Source organism: Paroedura picta, chromosome 11, assembly GCF_049243985.1.
Source record: "Paroedura picta isolate Pp20150507F chromosome 11, Ppicta_v3.0, whole genome shotgun sequence".
NCBI classification, from domain to species: Eukaryota; Metazoa; Chordata; class Lepidosauria; order Squamata; family Gekkonidae; genus Paroedura; species Paroedura picta.
The window spans coordinates 19,485,260-19,502,909 of record NC_135379.1 but is presented as its reverse complement, the minus strand read 5'-3'; the positions used below and the strand labels follow the sequence as shown (position 1 = coordinate 19,502,909).

Genomic DNA, 17,650 nt, shown 5'->3' with positions numbered 1-17,650 from the left:
ATTTTACCAACCTCGGAAGGATGGAAGGCTGAGTCAACCTTGAGCCGGCTGCTGGGATTGAACTCCCAACCACTTGGGCAAAGCTTTCAGGCGGCTGCCTTACCACTCTGCGCCACAAGAGGCTCTTATGGTAAATGCAGTTATCTAGAAATGCAGTTATCTAGAAACAGTTTCAACTGTATTTCTTTTCTCGCACTGTACAAAGTAAGTACTGAGGAGACTGTATGTACTAAAAAAACCCCTTCCAATAGAAAAAAAATGGTATTACTGGAAAGCTAGTATGACCGTTTATGCACTGGAGATTTCATGCTGGGCTGCAGGCTGCAGTTTTAGTTGTGGCAAGTTGCCCCATCTCTCCCTGCACCCACCCGGGGAAGCATTTGGCCTGGTGCACCTCATCCACCCCCTATCTGTGCTCTTGATAGGGGGGTGGGGCAGTGAAGTTCCCAGTGCATAAACAGTCTATGTCAGGAAAGAAACTAGATATGATGTGATGGATTTTGTTTTATTTGTAGCCTACCATGGACAGATCTCTGGAGATACAGCACGTAAAGTTTCTAAATATCTCAGCTGATTTGAATGCTGTCTTACAAAAAAAATATTAGCATACTTCTATTTACATTTTGAAATGGTACAGAACTCAGTGTGCCTATTAAACAGTTATGAAAAATGAACACATTAACTGCTATAAGGAGGAGGATATTTTTGCGTTAGCTGTGTTGGTCAATCAAACAGCATGGTCTGACAGACAAATATTTTGTCTGTTCTACCTTACAAGGTATCGCATGAAATCGATAAGCACATCCTTTCATACTTGTTTTATTTCCTCAGTCCAGCTGTTTGATTTACATCCTGCTTCTAAACATGTCACTTGTAAGTATATGGCATTTACTTCAAATATACCTATTTGTATAAAAGTATTCAGGACACAATGTTTTGTAATCATAATGAGTCTTGTCTAGTCAACTCACCCACAGCTGATCTCTAACCACAACCAGATACTGAGCAAGCAATAAAGAATCCAATTAAAAAAAACTTTTGTATTGTTTTAAGTCTCCAACAGGAGGGAGAACTGTGTTTAAAAGTTCATGTTTATGTATAAACTCACCATCACATTTTCATTTCTGTGTAATCTATGTAAACTATAATATTCTCTTTGAGTTTTTTCTGCAAGTGAAAATGATAGAGTAGAACCAAATTTATGCGGCATTTATGAGTCCGAGAGAGCTGTAAGAAAACTCAAATGTACTGAATAAAGCAAACAGTAAAGGACAAAAGTGAAAATGCAAGTTCATAAACAAAATTATATAAACAAAGGCCAAAAATTGATTTTAATTTTTAATTGATGTCAGTAAAAGGACTATGGAAAAATATAGGACAGCCCTGTTGAGACAAGAGTAATTGAGAAAATATACAAAGACAGACACAACAGGCAAATATTGCACATAAATTCATGAAAACGTTTGTCAGGGCATTGCCCTAAAGACATTCATACACAATGCATAACAGATAAAAAAATAATTGTTTTGGTGTAGAATTCATTAAAAAAAATTCCCTTATGTAAGTTGGAAGTTATATTGTATACCAGTACAGATTTACAGAATGACAGCCTTCTCTAAAACTTCTGCTGACATTCAGCAAAATCTTATGTTTTTGTAAACTTGCACTGGTATATCAGTTCAATTCAAGACTTAATTGCATTGACACTGAAGAGGAAGTTGTACAAAACTATTTGAAAACTCAGCCATGGGCTTCCTGGATACATCTAGACATTCTCTGCTCTCATAGACACTATTTCCCATCTATAAAATAAAAAAGATTTAATCCAAATATGAAACCTACCTCAGTGCCATGAAGATAATAGTGACTCTGCAATCCCTTTGCAGTTGGAATCCGTAAATTCCATCAAAATTACTGGGTTTTGCTACCAACTCCTGTTGTCATGCCCCCACTACCACCTCCTGTCTCCCAGGAGTTGCCACAGCAACCAGGGCCTGCAGCTGAGCCAGCCCTGGCAGAAGAGGTGCCTCTGAATGTGCAGCAGGTGAAGGCAACACAAGTCAGCCAGGCTCTTCCCAAGAAGCATCTTTGGTGCATCCGCAGATGCATTCCAGCCCTGACAGCTCGCCTGAGTGACACAGGCAAAGCAGAAGGGTGGTGTTTGCTGAACGCTGAATGAGCCAGAGACTGCAGGCACACTGTCAAAGTAGATGGGGCCCAGCTGGGATAGCTCCTGGGGAGGATGAGTAAGTCCTCCCCCAGGTGCAGCCAATTAGCTGAGCTGCTTTTAGGAGACACAGCAACAGCTCTTCAGCGTGGGTGCAATCTCTGCAGAAACCCTCCTGTCCAGCTTGGATTCCTTGGTCTGTGAACTTTTGACTCCCATCGGCTTCCCTGACTCCTGGCAAACAGCTTCTGACTATGCACCTGGTAATTGGACTGGCTTTGTTGTATATATGCTTCTCTGGACTCTGACCATGGCTTTCCCTCAACTACTCTTTGCCTCGCCCTTCACTCTGCTTGCTTTGATTCCTAATGACTTGGACTGGACTTTGACTTTGCTCTGGTGTGGACTCCGGCTAGGCTCTGCAGCCCAGGCACCTCCTGCCCCTGGGTGTGGCCAGCTAGGGTAGCATAGGTAAAAGGTAAAGGTATCCCCTGTGCAAGCACCGAGTCATGTCTGACCCTTGGGGTGACGCCCTCTAGCGTTTTCATGGCAGACTCAATACGGGGTGGTTTGCCAGTGCCTTCCCCAGTCATGACCGTTTACCCCCCAGCAAGCTGGGTACTCATTTTACCGACCTCGGAAGGATGGAAGGCTGAGTCAACCTTGAGCCGGCTGCTGGGATTGAACTCCTAGCCTTATGGGCAAAGCTTTCAGACGGCTGCCTTACCACTCTGCGCCACAAGAGGCTCTTAGGGTAGCATACCTGTGTTTATTTACCTAAGTGTGATATGACATTATGCCTGCTTAGAAATCAGAACAATTTTAAATATTACTTGATTCCTCTACTAAAAGAATTGTATGATAAGGGTGTGGGAAAGCATATAGATTATCCAAATACACACACACCTACTTTACAGCATTTCAAGCATCAGGAAGATGCAGCTTGTTAGCTACTGAAGCTTCTTACCAACATTTGCCAGTAAAAGACGTTACAGAAGACCTAGAAGAATTACACCAACGTTATCTAACCTTTACATAGTGACCATTTGCTTTAAATTATACATTTTGGTAGATTGGTGCCTGGTAAATTTCACAACAAAGGAAAGGAAGAATACCATTGCCTGATGGAAACCTGGATCAAAACAATTTTTCCATTTTTGAAAAATGTTGGAAGGGTCCCCCTCTGACCTCCCCCTCAAACAATCCCCCCCTATTCTGAGGTTCATAAGACCTTCATGGGCATAAGCCAGGTGAGACAGGCGTAGTAAGTAGGGAAGTTGGGTAAGACTGAATGGAAAAGCTGATTAGATCTACACTACTATTTCCATTAATCGGGCACAGTAAACTCTCACAGTATTGGTAATTCTATATAGTTGCCAATATTCTATAAATACCAGATGTCTAGTTTGAGCATAACACATTTGTACGGAAAATGAAAAATTATTTTGTACCAATTTCTTGAGCCACATTGTTACAACCAAGCAAACAATAAACTTACAATACATTTCTGCAGAATCTCAAAACAATTTACCTGTGCTCAAGTCCAGTACTGTTTAGCTGAACTTAGTTACAATTTACAAACTGTGATAAAACTACAAACACAATTTGTCACACCGTGTATAGAAAAAGTGCCCAATAGAGTTAAAATGTAATTTAGTACAGAAACAATCTTTAAATAGCACATATGAAATATATTAAGCATTGTACAGCATTATGGTGCATTGTAACTAAGATTTTAATTTTCAGAAGCGATTGATCAAATAATTGAAATTGTATAAAAATATATAAAGCAGTGATTCATATTTAAGCTCTTAAATAATGTATATGGCTTTCATTTTCTTTCTAAAACATGTTACATTGGCACAGGCTCCACTGAAACAGCGTACATAGTATGTCCATTTAAGCGGCGCAATAAGAATCCATACCAACAAAATACAGATATTAGGTAAAAAGCATTATCCTATAAACCCTTCCATAAATAGTTTCATTGGAACAGTATGAGCTGATGAGCCAGCTGGGCTGGTAACATTCCAGGATCAGATTGCAAGAATAATACTGTTCTATAGTGACTACAAACGGCAGAATCTGACCCTCAATGTTAGTTCAGCTGAACTGCAACCCTATGCCAACTTTGTCAGACTTAAATATATCTCAAAAAGACCTGCACACATTCAAGGAGGCTTAAAATTGCACAATGAATAACCTAAATAACCCAAAGAATATATGCAGGTGAAATATTTCACTGATTTCCCACCCAAAAATATAGTTCTATTAATATAATAACTACTTTGTAGAACTATTTAAAATAAAATAATATCTCTACATTTTTATAAAAACGATTGGAAAAATAATTCAAGATAACATTTTTCCTTAAGACATTTTTGTGGTTCCGATATACTATAATGAGTCATTTGAAGAACTTTTACCTAAATGCTATGCACACTACCTCTGCTCCAGAGCTCTCTGTCCTTGCAGTAGCTTTTTTTCGTATGGAAGAAAAATAGGTTCACATACTTAAGCATGAGTATGCATACATGCACACACAAAGAAATTCATACACAGATTTCCTAGTGTGCATAAGGAGAGTTCCATCCCATTCAGTAGGAGGGCTCTGCTTTAGATAGACAAGCAGAACTATTGGATTATGGCAATATATCGTTAGATATACACATAAAACTCCCACTGATTTCAATAGAATTTGCTTCTCACATGTGGACAGGATTACAGTCTCACTGGTGTGACTAGAACTTCAGTACTAGCCAAAATGTTCAGCACATATTTATGCATGGTATCTAGTTTTCAGGTATGTTGGGGATTTGCTGGGGCTTAGCTACCTGTGCTAGAACAGGGGTAGGGAAGGCACTTTTGTGATTACACCCTAAATCAGGCTGATTTTGTAGGTGCGTTTAGGATGAAGACAATAATGGCTCAAAGCTTCCATTTATTTTATATATAATAAATAATTATCACAGCTCTCATAACTGCAGCTGATTAGACTTTTCAAATGCTAAGCAAGGGGCTCATTACTGAATACTACTTTATGCACAAAGGCAACTAAGATCTCTTTGCAAAGACACTCTTTACTACAACAGCTAAATGTAATTGTACATTGCACTTCGTAGCCTTACAAAATTTATTGAAGTAAGCACAGTTCAGATTGCATGTTTAATGCTGTCCAACCTCCCATCTTCCATAAAGAAAATGTCAAGAAAATGGGTTTTAGGGTTGCTTTCTTCTTGACATGCTTATCGCAGCCAGTGTTTTTGTATGATTATGAATATAGTGAAATAAAACAGAACTCTTTCCAAGTCGTTTTGTAGGAAATTTAAGCCCTGGGTGTGGCCAGAGGCTCTTGTCCCTTGCCTCCTAACCTATGGTTCAAAGCTTCTGGAACCATCACTAGCTTATGACATCCTTGTGGCTAATTACCTCCTTGAAGTTTGTGCTAGGGGTCTGCTAAGGTGCACATGCTTCTGTAAATTATACTTTTAGGTTTATTTTTGAATCCCCAATATAGAATAAAAACGTAATTATTAATAAATTTATTTTTATTTAAACAAGAATGTTTTTTCTAGCTCTACAAGAGGTAAGAGATTCACAAAAACCAACTATTCAGTATGCATTGTCTGTATAAGCACTAATCACAGGTGAAATAGTGCCTTTGATAATGAAAACTCCTTGTTGTGCACTGAATAATTACTTCCCTAACAGTACTAGTGTAACCCTTACATAGCCACAGCTGTTATTACCCCCCTGGTGTTTATAGCTGTTGAAAATGTCAGCATTAATTAATTTTGTTTATCTGACTCTAGCAGGGCTAAAGGGTACATCATAAAGACACTGAAGCTGTTTCACATTCCTCATATCAAAAAATTATTGTGAGATATATTTTTCATTATGCCCTTAACTTTATTTAACCACTCACTCTGACTTTAAATCGGAGTAGTACAAACAAATCTGTCTAGAAGAACCATCTAGAAAGAATACAGGAGTAGTGAAAATTCTCAGCAACATTTTCAATATTTAAGGACCTGGCACTAAATAATCAGAGTGATGTGATCATCAATTAATAATGAAGTGTTAGAAACAAAAATATTTGTTTCACATGAACACATCCGTCACAAAAGCTGGTTGAAAAAATGTTTGTCTCCTTTTGTTTTTACAACGTAAAGCACATACAAAAGATATTATTAAGCAATTTAGAAATTACAAGCAGCAAGTGTAACCCCAAAACATGTCATGCAAAACCCGATGATTTTCTTGTTTCACTAATCTATTAAAACCCAGTATTCATATGGCCTCAGTGTAAAGAGAAGTTCATGTAGCCAGGCACTAGACATGACCACTGGTCCCAAAAAATCCACTTGTTAGACTACACACATGTGCATTTTTGTCTGCATTAAGATGTAGATGGCAATGCACAGCAGTATTCTAGATTACATTTGTTTTCACCCCAGCTTGCTCATTCCCTGACTTGATGGCTTTTACTAACGCCCTTCCATACCGCCAAAGACTAACTTTCCAGTTTACAGAAAAGTTTGTGAATTCATGATCTAAACTTCTTTTAAAGGGACTATGTTGACAAGGGTAATGGTGCTACTGTGCAATCACATGACTGTAATCCTTTCTGGTGAGGGATATGGAACAGTTCCACTTCCATCATCCATAAACTGTCTTTTCTCCCATCCTCTTCTTATCCGTTTCAGTTTCCTGCTTATACACGGCAAAAGCAAAATTATCTTACCCAAAATTACTATGCACGGTAAGACCAGTGCAAGAACAAAGTTTGGTGGTGTGTAAAATCTGTAGTAGTCTTCTTCAAAGGCTCGTTTCCATCCATAAATCAACACGTGGAAAGTACTTATGAGCAGAGCGACGTATCCCAGTGTAGACTTTAGTGATGGGCAAGAATAAGGGAAATGAATAGAAATTAAAATTCCAAAAGCCTTATCAGAAAAAGTTAATAAAATGTTTTAAATATCTGGTTTAATAATTTTCTATTCTATTTTTGCTAGAACTTTTAAATATATCTGCCTGTAGTCTTTGTACCAAATGAAATAAAAGATGCAACTATAAAAAATTCACAAACAAAATGAGTTCAAGCCCAAGGCTACCCTGGAAACCACATTTCTGAACAAGGATCTTTTCCCAGCTGCCATGGGATGTAAATTAAAAGTTCAATTTTAGCATTATGAACATTGGTTGATAAAATGGGAGCACCTCCCTTGTTCTGTAGTTTTGGTTTTTTCCTGTAAGGGTCTATAAGAAATACTAAGATTGGTTCAGAATTCTCTGCAGATAGCAACTAGAGAAGACAGAGGGTCATGTGGAATGTTGCTATGACATTGAGGCATGGAATGTTTTGTTTGGCTGGCGGAAAATAGGGGCAATATTTACTCAATTCCAAACCACAAGGATACTGAGAAATATCTTTCATACAGTATCTCAGCTTTCAGGCACACTCGTGGATTTCTGATGCTCTGTCACCTCTATAGAGTTGCATGCATTTGTCATATCTGTGCAACTGTGGATGACATTCTGAACCTATATCAACCCTTTGGCACCTATACTGCAGAATATCTCTTTACAGATGTTTATACCTGTAACAAATTATAGCAAACAGATGAGATTTACAAAATTATGCATAGGATGAAGAAAATGGACAGGCCGAACCTTTTCTCACTGTCCCATAACTTGGGGTACCTGATGAAGTTAATGTACAATAATTCTGGATGGATAACAGGAAGTACTACTTCAGTGAGTAATTAACTTGTAGAATTCATTGCCAGTGGTTGTAGCATTGGCTATGAGCATATATGATTGTTAGAGGGGATTAGACAGATTAATGGAAGATAAGTTAATGAATAGCTGCTAGCCATAATGACAAAACAGAATCTCTGCATCCAAGGAAGTAACCTTCTGAATACCAAAGCTAGGAGAACCAAGATGGCACCAGCTCACAACTTGAAAGCTCACACCTTGAATAAAACTTTGTTGATCTTAAAGATGCCATTGGACTAAGCTTTTGTTTTGCTACTTGTAGTCAAAATGGCTACATTACTGAATTTTTTCAGTAAAGGATAGAGTTGCAGCCCAATCCTAAACATTGCAAAATGGAAAGAAGTATTCCAAGATCCCTTGACTGGGGCCATGGAAATATTTAGGACAATCTTGTAAAAGCAAAATGTGCCAGAGATCTGAACAATGCATTCCTGCAACTGTCAGAAAACTATGTGAAAATATTTTCATAGGAAGGAATCTATTCTATTTCGTACAAGATGATAATGGTTGTAGTGTTTCCAAGACTGCTTCTGACATGACTAATGTTCTTTACAGATAACAGTAGGATGAGATATGTGACAACTGTGGACATGTTTACTATACATATGTACACCAAGAACAGGAGATGGGTACCGATGCTGAAAACATTTCAGGCATATACAGACAGATGAAAGCCACCTTGTTTATGGTGTCATGGGATAGTGGATATGTCTTAAATAAATACATATTGGTAACATCACCCTGCTGAAAACCCCTTTTAAATACCCCCAAATACAAACCTGTATAAAACTGAATTCCCTCCAATTTAACGTCTGGTTTACTGAAGGAATAGAAGTTACAGCCAACAAAGAAAGCAGACCAAGGCTCATTATTCCAAAGGAGACATACATTTCAATGCGCCACACTTCTTCCTCATTCCATGAATTCTCAACATTTGCATGGACCTGATGGGAAAAAAGTTTCCTTAAATTCCAAGAATACGCACACTTAACACAAAAATAATATTTTGGCAGACTGGAAAAGAATGCCTGACAGAATCTCAAAAGTATGAGAGGCAGCCAAATGGGACTTCCAGCAACAGAGGAAGGTGTTTCTTTGGCACTCTGAATAACCTTTTTGTCTTAATTCACTGATGCAACAGAAGGAAAGAGTTAAAAATTTGTTTTCTGTAAATACTGTACATATCTGTCAGAATTGTTTCTACCTTCCTTTAAGCACTGAGTAATACAGCTCTATAAGTAATGCAACACAATTGTATTGTAAGTATTAAATAAAAATATTTTAAATAATTATAATTCCTTAAGAATTTAATGAGTAAATCTCATCACAGGCTCTGTGTTCCATTCCCTATCTTCAGGCATAAACCAATAGCCACACAATCTGTTGTACTGTGATGTCTCATCTTTGAAGAAGAAGAGTTGGCTTTTATATACCACTTTGCTCTACCAGAAGGAGTCTCAAACAGCTTACAATTGTGTTCCTTTTCCTCTCCCCACAACAGACACCCCCTGAGGTAGGGGAGGCTGAGAGAGCCCTGATATTACTGCTCGGCCAGAACAGCTTTATCAGTGCCATGGAAAGCCCAAGGTCACCCAGCTGGCCACATGTGGGAGAGCAGGGAATCAAACCTGGTTCTCCAGATTAGAAGCTACCACTCTTAACCACTACACCAAGCTGGCTTTGGAATGTCCTCTTCCCCCTGATCCTTTTGCCCCATACCCAAACCTTTCAGGACAAGGCTCAGCCTCCTGTGGACTAAGATTTTATCAGCGTCTTACAGTTTTCTTTTAAATTTATGTAGCTTTAATACTTTAAAAATATATCATTTGATTTCTATATCACCACCCTTGGACTTGCCATCTTGGGGCAGTGTACAACAGATTCCAACAATGGTTACAGGATAAAACAGTAAAAATCAGTAAAGAAATACCAATAGTCAGCCTTGATAATTATTACATTCTTTTCTATTGATGTTACAAGATAAGGAGGTGGTGGAGGTGAAACAGCCTGATCAGCTGTTTTCATGGACTTTTTGCTGGCTTCAACCATAAGCTTGGCAGAAGAACTCTACCTTGTAGGCCCTGCGGAATTTAGTAAACTCCATCAGATCCTTGATTTCTCCAGGGACCTTATTCCACCAGGTGGGAGCCAGGGCCTTTTTGGCTTTTGAGGTCAAGCATACTTCTTTGGGGCCAGGGTTGGCACTGGCTGACTGAAGGGCTTTCTGGGGAATATATCCAGAGGTGGTCCCTCAGATATGTTAGTACCAAAACTTTGAACCAGATCTGGAATCCACTGATGGACTGGTCTTATGTATATTTTTACGCTGTGCCAAGCTATTTTTGGTAATTTTGTTTCCATTTGGGAAGCTGCCAGTTTTCATACAGAATGCGTGGGACAGTGATAGAATACATACACTGTTTTCAGGACACTGATACAGTTGAGTAAAACAGCATCAAAAAAGTTATTTTCCTTACCTGCTGATATGCCATATTGAGGAAGAGGTAGCGTTCTGACCTCCGCATGGGCAAACAAAGGCTGTAAGCCACATGCACTGTTGCAAAGAAAAAACTAAGCAGTCCAAGCTGCTTTCTGCACTGCAGCCAGCTATCTAACCAGGGTGGAAATCTTTTGTATTTGGTGCCATAATAAAGCTGATAAGCAGCTGCTAGGAGCCCTGATAAATATACAAGAGATAGTAAAGTAATAGCAACAACTGGCAATGTCTTATTCACAATCTCAATAGGAATCTTGTAGAAATCACTCTGCTGGCTCCTCACATATGGATGTATGACATCTCTAATGAACGAATAGATGAAGAAGAAAGTAGCCAGACTAATGGCCACGACTACTGGTCCTTTCCACAGCGTGAAGAGGCGCAGGGGTAAATTTTCAATCTCCTTTGCTGACGACAGAGCACCCGAATCAAAGGGAATAAAGTTGAGCTGACGAGCAAGTTCAATAACTTGATGACGAGCCTGAACACTGTTACTACATATGTAGACCTAGAAAATCAAGTTCATTATATTCAGCAATCTAAAGAACATAGGATAAAATCAACAATTTCATTGATTGAGTGGTCAGCATTATTAGTACATGGGTCAAAAGAACCTATAGGCGAAGGGTCTATTTCAAAATTTGCATTTATCATTGTTACAAATAGTCGAAAATAAAAGATCTTATTTTTGACCTTGCAAGTCTCTAGTGATATAACTAAAAACATAAAGCTGCTATAATCATATTGTACTATAATACCTAAAATACCATGCTGGGCAATGCAGAAGAGCCCCAACCAATCTGCCCTCCTTGCCTCTAAATATAGGGGAGATCTTCTCATGCGAGTTTGTAGTCAGTACTGCAACTTGTAGAATTACTTTTGGCAGCCTTGTGAGATGCATTTTTCAACGCCAGCTCAGGAGGGCTGGAGGTTGCTTATCACAGTAACACAGGCATTGATGTATGTTCTTGGTGCTAGACCAACAGAAAGGACTGTATTCTTTTGTCAGTGCTGGGAACGCCACCTGCTGCTTATACCATGAAAACTGATCCACAGAATTTAATTACTGAAGAGTGTAGCTATCACAGGTCAATTAAGGATGCTGGGATCAGCGAGACTTACATAACAGAATTGCTATTTGTTTAAATGCCCACATACGTAACATACCTGTCTGCTGGCATCTTTTGGTCCTAACTGCAGTGCCCAGGCTGAAATAACATTGAATCCTTTGACAACAATGGAATCTGGGAAAAGGGACTGCAGGTATTCAGCGTTGGATTCAGGATACTGGTTGACTCTCATATTGTTGCTAACATCTACAAGGATTTTACCAACCAGCAGATGTTTGAGGTCCCACAAAGAGCTGTAGTGTTCTCTGTGTATGGCGACAAAGATTAAGCTTGCTTTTGCTACAGCATCTTCATGATGAGTGACATCAACAACATGCGGGAAGAACTCGGCTGCAAACTTGGGGTTTCTGCTTCCTACAGCCACATGGTATCCACATCTGATAAGTCTGATTGTCAGGGATTTAGCAAAGTCCCCAGTTCCAATTACGCCAACTGTAATCTTACTGTTGTCCTTAATACCATTTACCCCATTTGGCAAGAAAGTTTCATTTAAGTTTTTAGGACTTCCCAACATAGTAATGGATTCCATCTCTCAACAGACTGAGACGGCAGGATATTATCTAAAAAAAAGAAGAGACAGAAAACACAAAGTGTTCATAATTAACCATTAACACATTCTGAATTTATAGGCATGTATACACCTACACACTTCTCCACAAAACAGGCACTTCTGTTGCTATTTGTGAACATGAAATATTTTACATGAAACATGAACATGAAACATGAAATATTTTAAAATAATTACATATTTACATGGAGAAACACTATTGGATGGCAAAAAAAATCAGAAATAAACAACGGAGAGAAAAAAATCCAAGTAAAAAATACTCTAAGTCAAAGTGAACAATGGTAACGTAAGAAATTCTTGATCATGTACACAAAGCTGTGCTCTGTCCGCATACATCTTCCAAGCTCTCATGCACCATTATAAAGCTTGAAAATTAGAGAAGAATTTGCCAAATTCTCTATGCTTGTATCAACCGAAATGGGAAGTCAAAGCAGCAACTAGGTATGGTATCTCCCAATGCAATAATGCTGTTTGCTCGTTCTTCTGATCTCTTCCTCTGTGTTTTCAGAGACTTCTGCATACTTTAAGATGTAGGGGAGCAAAATGGCTGCAGTGCCACACAAGGAAGCAGCAGTTCCTGGCTTCCTTCTTTACAGCTGATAGAAGAACCAGACATAGGATCCAGGAATCCCTCATGTCACTTGTACTTCCCAATGCTCAGCTTTCTACTTCCAAAAACTCCTGGCTACTCATAAGCAGTAAGATACTTCTTTTGACACAGAGTGACACATAATTTAAGTAATCTTGAATATTCCCACTGGTTACACCAGCCAGCAATAACATATTTAAAAAGCACACCAAGTTGCAGTGCCTCCTTGAACTTTGCCTTACACATTTAGTCAGCTGGATGGAACGGAGTCTCTAAATCATCTACAGATTAAGAAATTTGCAGCCCAGTTCTACTCATGTTTAGGAAGTAAACTCTACAGACTCGATGGAAAGATAAGAAAGCAGAGATGGTCATGAGAAAGGGGTGAGAAGGAGGATAGAAAAAAGAACAATCAATGAGCAGAGCAAAATGAAGTGTTTAAAAAATCTGTCTGCATTCCTGTATTTGTTACTCAGTACAATGATGAAGTTTATATAATGGTTGTTTACCTTCTCATATTAATGGCCCTGGAACATTTAGTAATGTAGTATTTTCGCCTATGAAGTCTTAACAGACTCTTAGTCTTAACGGCTCTTCCGAAGCCGTTCAACTCAATTGAGGCCTATTAGGTTCAGTGGGACTTACTAACAAATACCAGGGCAAGGTGCTACATACCTCAGGCTGTGGCTTAGTGATACAGCACCTGCTTCTTATGCAGAATGGGCCAGATTCAACCCTTGGAATCCCCCCCCCCCAAAATGGCCAGGTGCAGCTTGAGAGCCAATGGTAGTTGCAGAAGACAACACTGAACTTTGGTCGGCCAGTGGTTTGATGCCATATAAGGCCGCTTCACCTGTACTCATGTTTTCACAAGGCAATTTGCAGACTGCCCCTTTTTGTGACCCCTCCTGTTTCATGGCTACCCTGAGAGTAGGCAACTACTTTCTGTTTCAGAAGAAGCTAATGCATTAGGGCATGTATCATTACACATGGCTGTATCTGCACCTGTGTGGTCATTCTTATTTTGAAAGGATAATGCACAGGGTAGTCGCAGATTATCGTACTACTCTGGATCAGATTATTTTATGAGAATTTAATCATCGTTATCAGTTGAAACAATATGGCTGAGGCAAATTCAACAGCTGTCATTATGCAACCATCATTTCCAGCAGCAAAAAAACAAACACGTCTATCCAAAAGAGACCTGCACATGGAAACAGCCAAAAGGACCAGCAAGCACTACTGCTAGGCACTAGGCATTGAAGCTTGTCTACAACAAGTAATCATTTATTTCTCCCGGTGCCTTCACAGAAGCCCAGAAGAGAGACCCTCTCAAATGGGGGTGAGGAGAGGAGCCCCTCTTCTAGCAGTACTTACGGAGCCACCTACTCAGGGCTAGAGAAGAAGAGATCTTGCCAACCTCCAGCTCTACTTTCTGTGCTGCTTGTCGTTGACTGGAGACCAGAGATGCCCCGGCATCTTCCAAGCGCGCTCGTTTAGTTAAGCATGACCTCTGCCGGCCCAAATCCGGACATTCACCGGCAATCCATCCGTCGACCCCTGCGGCTTAAGAGCTGGACTCTGAGGCTCAAGCGTGTCCCCAGCGCGCCCTGAAAAGCAAACCGAAACCCGGTGAGCGCGTCTGACCCCGAGCGACTCGGCTCCTTTGCACCGCGCCAACCCAGACCGCGGCTTTGCCCTTGAACGGCCTGGCAGGCGAAGCAGGCCGGGCAGCGGCGAGGCTGCAGCCCCGGGGCTCCCTCTGCAAGGCGGACGCCGCGCAGCCTGCTCTCCAGGGACCGCATCTGCCGCCGGAGGAAGCCGCCCCGGGCCAAACGCAAAGGCGTGCTCGGGCGCTCCGTCTCCCTTTCGCACGGGGGCGCCGCGGACAAACAAGCGCAGCGGGGCCGGACGCGGCTCCTTCCCCCCTCCGCCCGGCCGGCGTCGTAAGCACGCCTCCGCTCGGGCTCACCTCTGCCCCGCCGGCCGCTCTCCTCTCCGCCTTCCCGCGCTCCAGCCTGCAGCAATAAGGGAGGAAAGGAGGCGCTTCCCCGTCGGTCCTCCCCCGCCGCACTCCGCGCCGGCCTTCCGGGAGCGAGCGCGGCGGCGGCGGCTGTCAGAAGCGCACGGAGAGCGCAGGCCGCCCGGGCAGCGTCTCTTGAGGCAAGGAAGGCGGGGGAAGTGGCGGCTTGTGCCGCGGCTGAGTGACGGAGGCGGCCACTTGCACGCCGCCCGCCCCCGTCGTCCCGGGTGGGTTGGTAGATGGCCCTGACCAGGCGGTGGGTCTGGCTTCCTGGGTCAGTCATTTCTCGCTTGCTTTTGGGCCTGGTGGGTCCCCCCCTCCCGGTGCCTCACGAACCGCATTCACTCTCCCGCACGGCAGGTCAGCGCAAGCGGAGTACAACCAGGCGGCGGGATTGAGCCCTCCAGCCAGCCAAACACCACATTGGAGGGAGTGGGGAGTGCAACTAATGTAACGCGAGCCTGGCTGTGGAGGGCGTTTCAGAAGTTTCCCCCAGGGGCTTCAGCATCCAATGGGGCCTGGTTGAAGGCTGTCGGTAGAGATGTTGGGAGCATCCCCTGGGTTAGTTCACCATCCTGCTTTCCAGCTGTTGCTGGCTCCAGTGCTTACTGTGTCCCCTCCCCGTGCCCCACTGGTTATTTTCACGCAAGGGTAACTGAGCTCCAGAGGCATAACGTGAGCAAATTATCTTCCTCAAGGGAGCTATTAAGGCCTGGTTGAACAACACTGAGGAGTGACATTATATTTGTATTATATTTTATAAGGGGGGGGGGGGAGGCAGGATACACAGGTTTTAAATACAGAAAGGTGAGCACTTAAACAAAATTGGTACCATATGAAAGAAAGGCGCAGAGTTTTATCTTCAAATCTTGATTGTGTGCATTTTACATTTGAATGAAATGGCCATGGCTGATCAGTAAACTGAGTACTGAATACAGAAAGTTCTCCTTCCACTAGGATTGGAGATATTTTTAGAACACCCTCTAGTTATGTGCAAAATGTTGCTCAGCTAAGAACATTTGATAAAATGTATACCCTGCTTTTCTACCCTCTTCATGATCATTAAGGTACCTAACAAATTAAAATTATACATAACAAAATCACTTCTCCAAAACCATTAAAACAAAAAACACATTTTAAAACAGTTAAAGCCACAGCTAAAATACATGCACAAAATAGTTTAAACATTGGGTAGGTAGGAAGGATCACTCGAGGAACACCAAAAGAAACACCCCCCCCAATTCATGTTAGGTTCTTTTTAAAATCAACAGCACACTTATTTATTTATTATATTTATATACTGCCCTCCTTGGAGTCTCAGGGTGGTTTACATAAAACGTATATACAATCCATAACATATAAGTAATTGTAACAATAAGACTAATAACTAGAAATTGTAACAGGGCAAACAATGAAATAGTGTACAGTGTAAACAGGTCCAGAGCGCACTGATCGAGTTCTGGGAGGGAGGGTGCAGGGGCCTTTCAGACCTTGTTGGTTATGCCTGGTCTCAACCAAATGCCTGGTGGAAGAGCTCTTTTTTGCAGGCCCTGCGGAACTGTTTTAGATCCATTTTAGCTTATTTACTAATTGTATGATTGCTTGCTGCCCACTCATGTATATAATTTAAATGTGTAATCTAATCTAAATTAGGCTATAAATTGGGGGAGAAATGTGGAAAAAATGCATTAATTGCTGTTCCTTTCCAGTGAATGTATCTGATGAAACCTCACAAAGCTTTGCTGGAACCACCAGTATGTGCTTATCTGTATGTATAATCTTTCATAAGGAAGGAATCTTATGAAGGAGTAACTATGATTCAGGCAGTCCAAGAACAATAGATCATGAGAACTTGTCATGTTTCCAAATGGTTCCCAAATTCTGTCAGGCATTCTCTGTTACAGTCATTGCAGCATACAAATTTCTCCATGTAAAAGCTCACTTTTGGGATAATTAGCTCATCTTGTTCTATTGACTGTGCTCAAGCTTGCCCGTGAAGGTAATATTTTTAAAGAAAATAATTGCCTCCTTTCTCTTAGAACTCAAGGTTGCTTAGAATATGCTGAAGCAAAAAACCATAGAAGAGAAAGCAACCAATGCACACATTAGTCAGAAGAGTCAAAACGGAACTGCCAAAAAATATAACCCAAGCCCTACTTAGAGACTTACGAAGGGGAAAAAAAACTTTTGCAAAGGAACTGACCTTTCACAGCTATTCTAAAACTAAACATAAATTGAGTTTTCTTTGCTTACTCAAGTGGTCTGTACCTAAACGCTGGATTAACAATTGGAAATACCTGGGCTCATATAGTATTGAGCAAATTAATCCATGGGCAAGGATACAGTGAGGCCCTACCTGATTAAAGCAACTATTACACAGATGTACATCAAGAACTGGCAATTTTGCCCAGATGCTTTGAATCCTTCCATGTTGTTTCATTTCCAACCTGTCAGCAATATGATAAGTTTTGGCATTACCTTTACAGGGTCATTTATTAACAAGAGTGGGTTTTGTTACCTTTCATCTTCTGCCTCTTTATCTCTCACAGACACTTGAACTAGTAACCTTTATGTATTCTCCCACCCCCCATTTTTCTATATTGTTATCTGGTTTGACTGTAATTCTTATTCAAATTTAACAACCCTACTGCTAAAGACTGCAATCACTGATCAGAAACCATATCATTCTAGTCTAGTCAATCTTAACAGAAAATTCTAAAATAACCAGTTTCAAGTACTATTTAAGAACAGAATGCCCCTGTGACTTTAGATGCATTTACAGTGTTATTTTCCACTCAAAGTTCTCAAATAGTACTTGAGCTTTGCATGGAAACTAGTTCCTCCTTCATAATCCAGAACTGTCCTGAACTCTTAATCATTTCTCAGTGAAATGAT

General features: G+C 40.8%; 1 protein-coding gene across 4 annotated transcripts; it reads right to left on the bottom strand.

Moving 5' to 3' along the window:
• Positions 1 to 1,325: 1,325 nt before the first annotated feature.
• On the bottom strand, positions 1,326 to 15,166 carry STEAP2 (STEAP2 metalloreductase). Of its 4 annotated transcripts, none has more exons than XM_077302788.1 (6): positions 14,705 to 15,166; positions 14,110 to 14,342; positions 11,613 to 12,135; positions 10,426 to 10,953; positions 8,728 to 8,892; positions 1,326 to 7,059 (listed from the first exon to the last, which is right to left on the bottom strand). In XM_077302788.1, exons 3-6 carry the CDS (start codon positions 12,102 to 12,104, stop codon positions 6,775 to 6,777), a joined length of 1,470 nt encoding a protein of 489 aa, XP_077158903.1. In that variant the 5' UTR covers positions 12,105 to 12,135; positions 14,110 to 14,342; positions 14,705 to 15,166; the 3' UTR covers positions 1,326 to 6,774. The 4 variants fall into 4 exon arrangements, with proteins under 4 accessions (XP_077158903.1, XP_077158900.1, XP_077158904.1 ...); XM_077302785.1 differs by having other exon boundaries at positions 14,122 to 14,342; XM_077302789.1 differs by having other exon boundaries at positions 14,153 to 14,342.
• Between the last annotated feature and the right edge of the window lie 2,484 nt (positions 15,167 to 17,650).

Excerpts from the sequence above, each read along its gene's own strand:
- STEAP2 (XM_077302788.1), bottom strand. The coding sequence starts at position 12,104 with ATGGAATCCATTACTATGTTGGGAAGTCCTAAAAACTTAAATGAAACT. Across the intron at positions 10,954-11,612 it reads CAAAAGATGCCAGCAGACAG|GTCTACATATGTAGTAACAG; the intron begins GTATGTTACGTA and ends TTGATTTTCTAG. Across the intron at positions 8,893-10,425 it reads TCAATATGGCATATCAGCAG|GTCCATGCAAATGTTGAGAA; the intron begins GTAAGGAAAATA and ends TTTTCCCATCAG.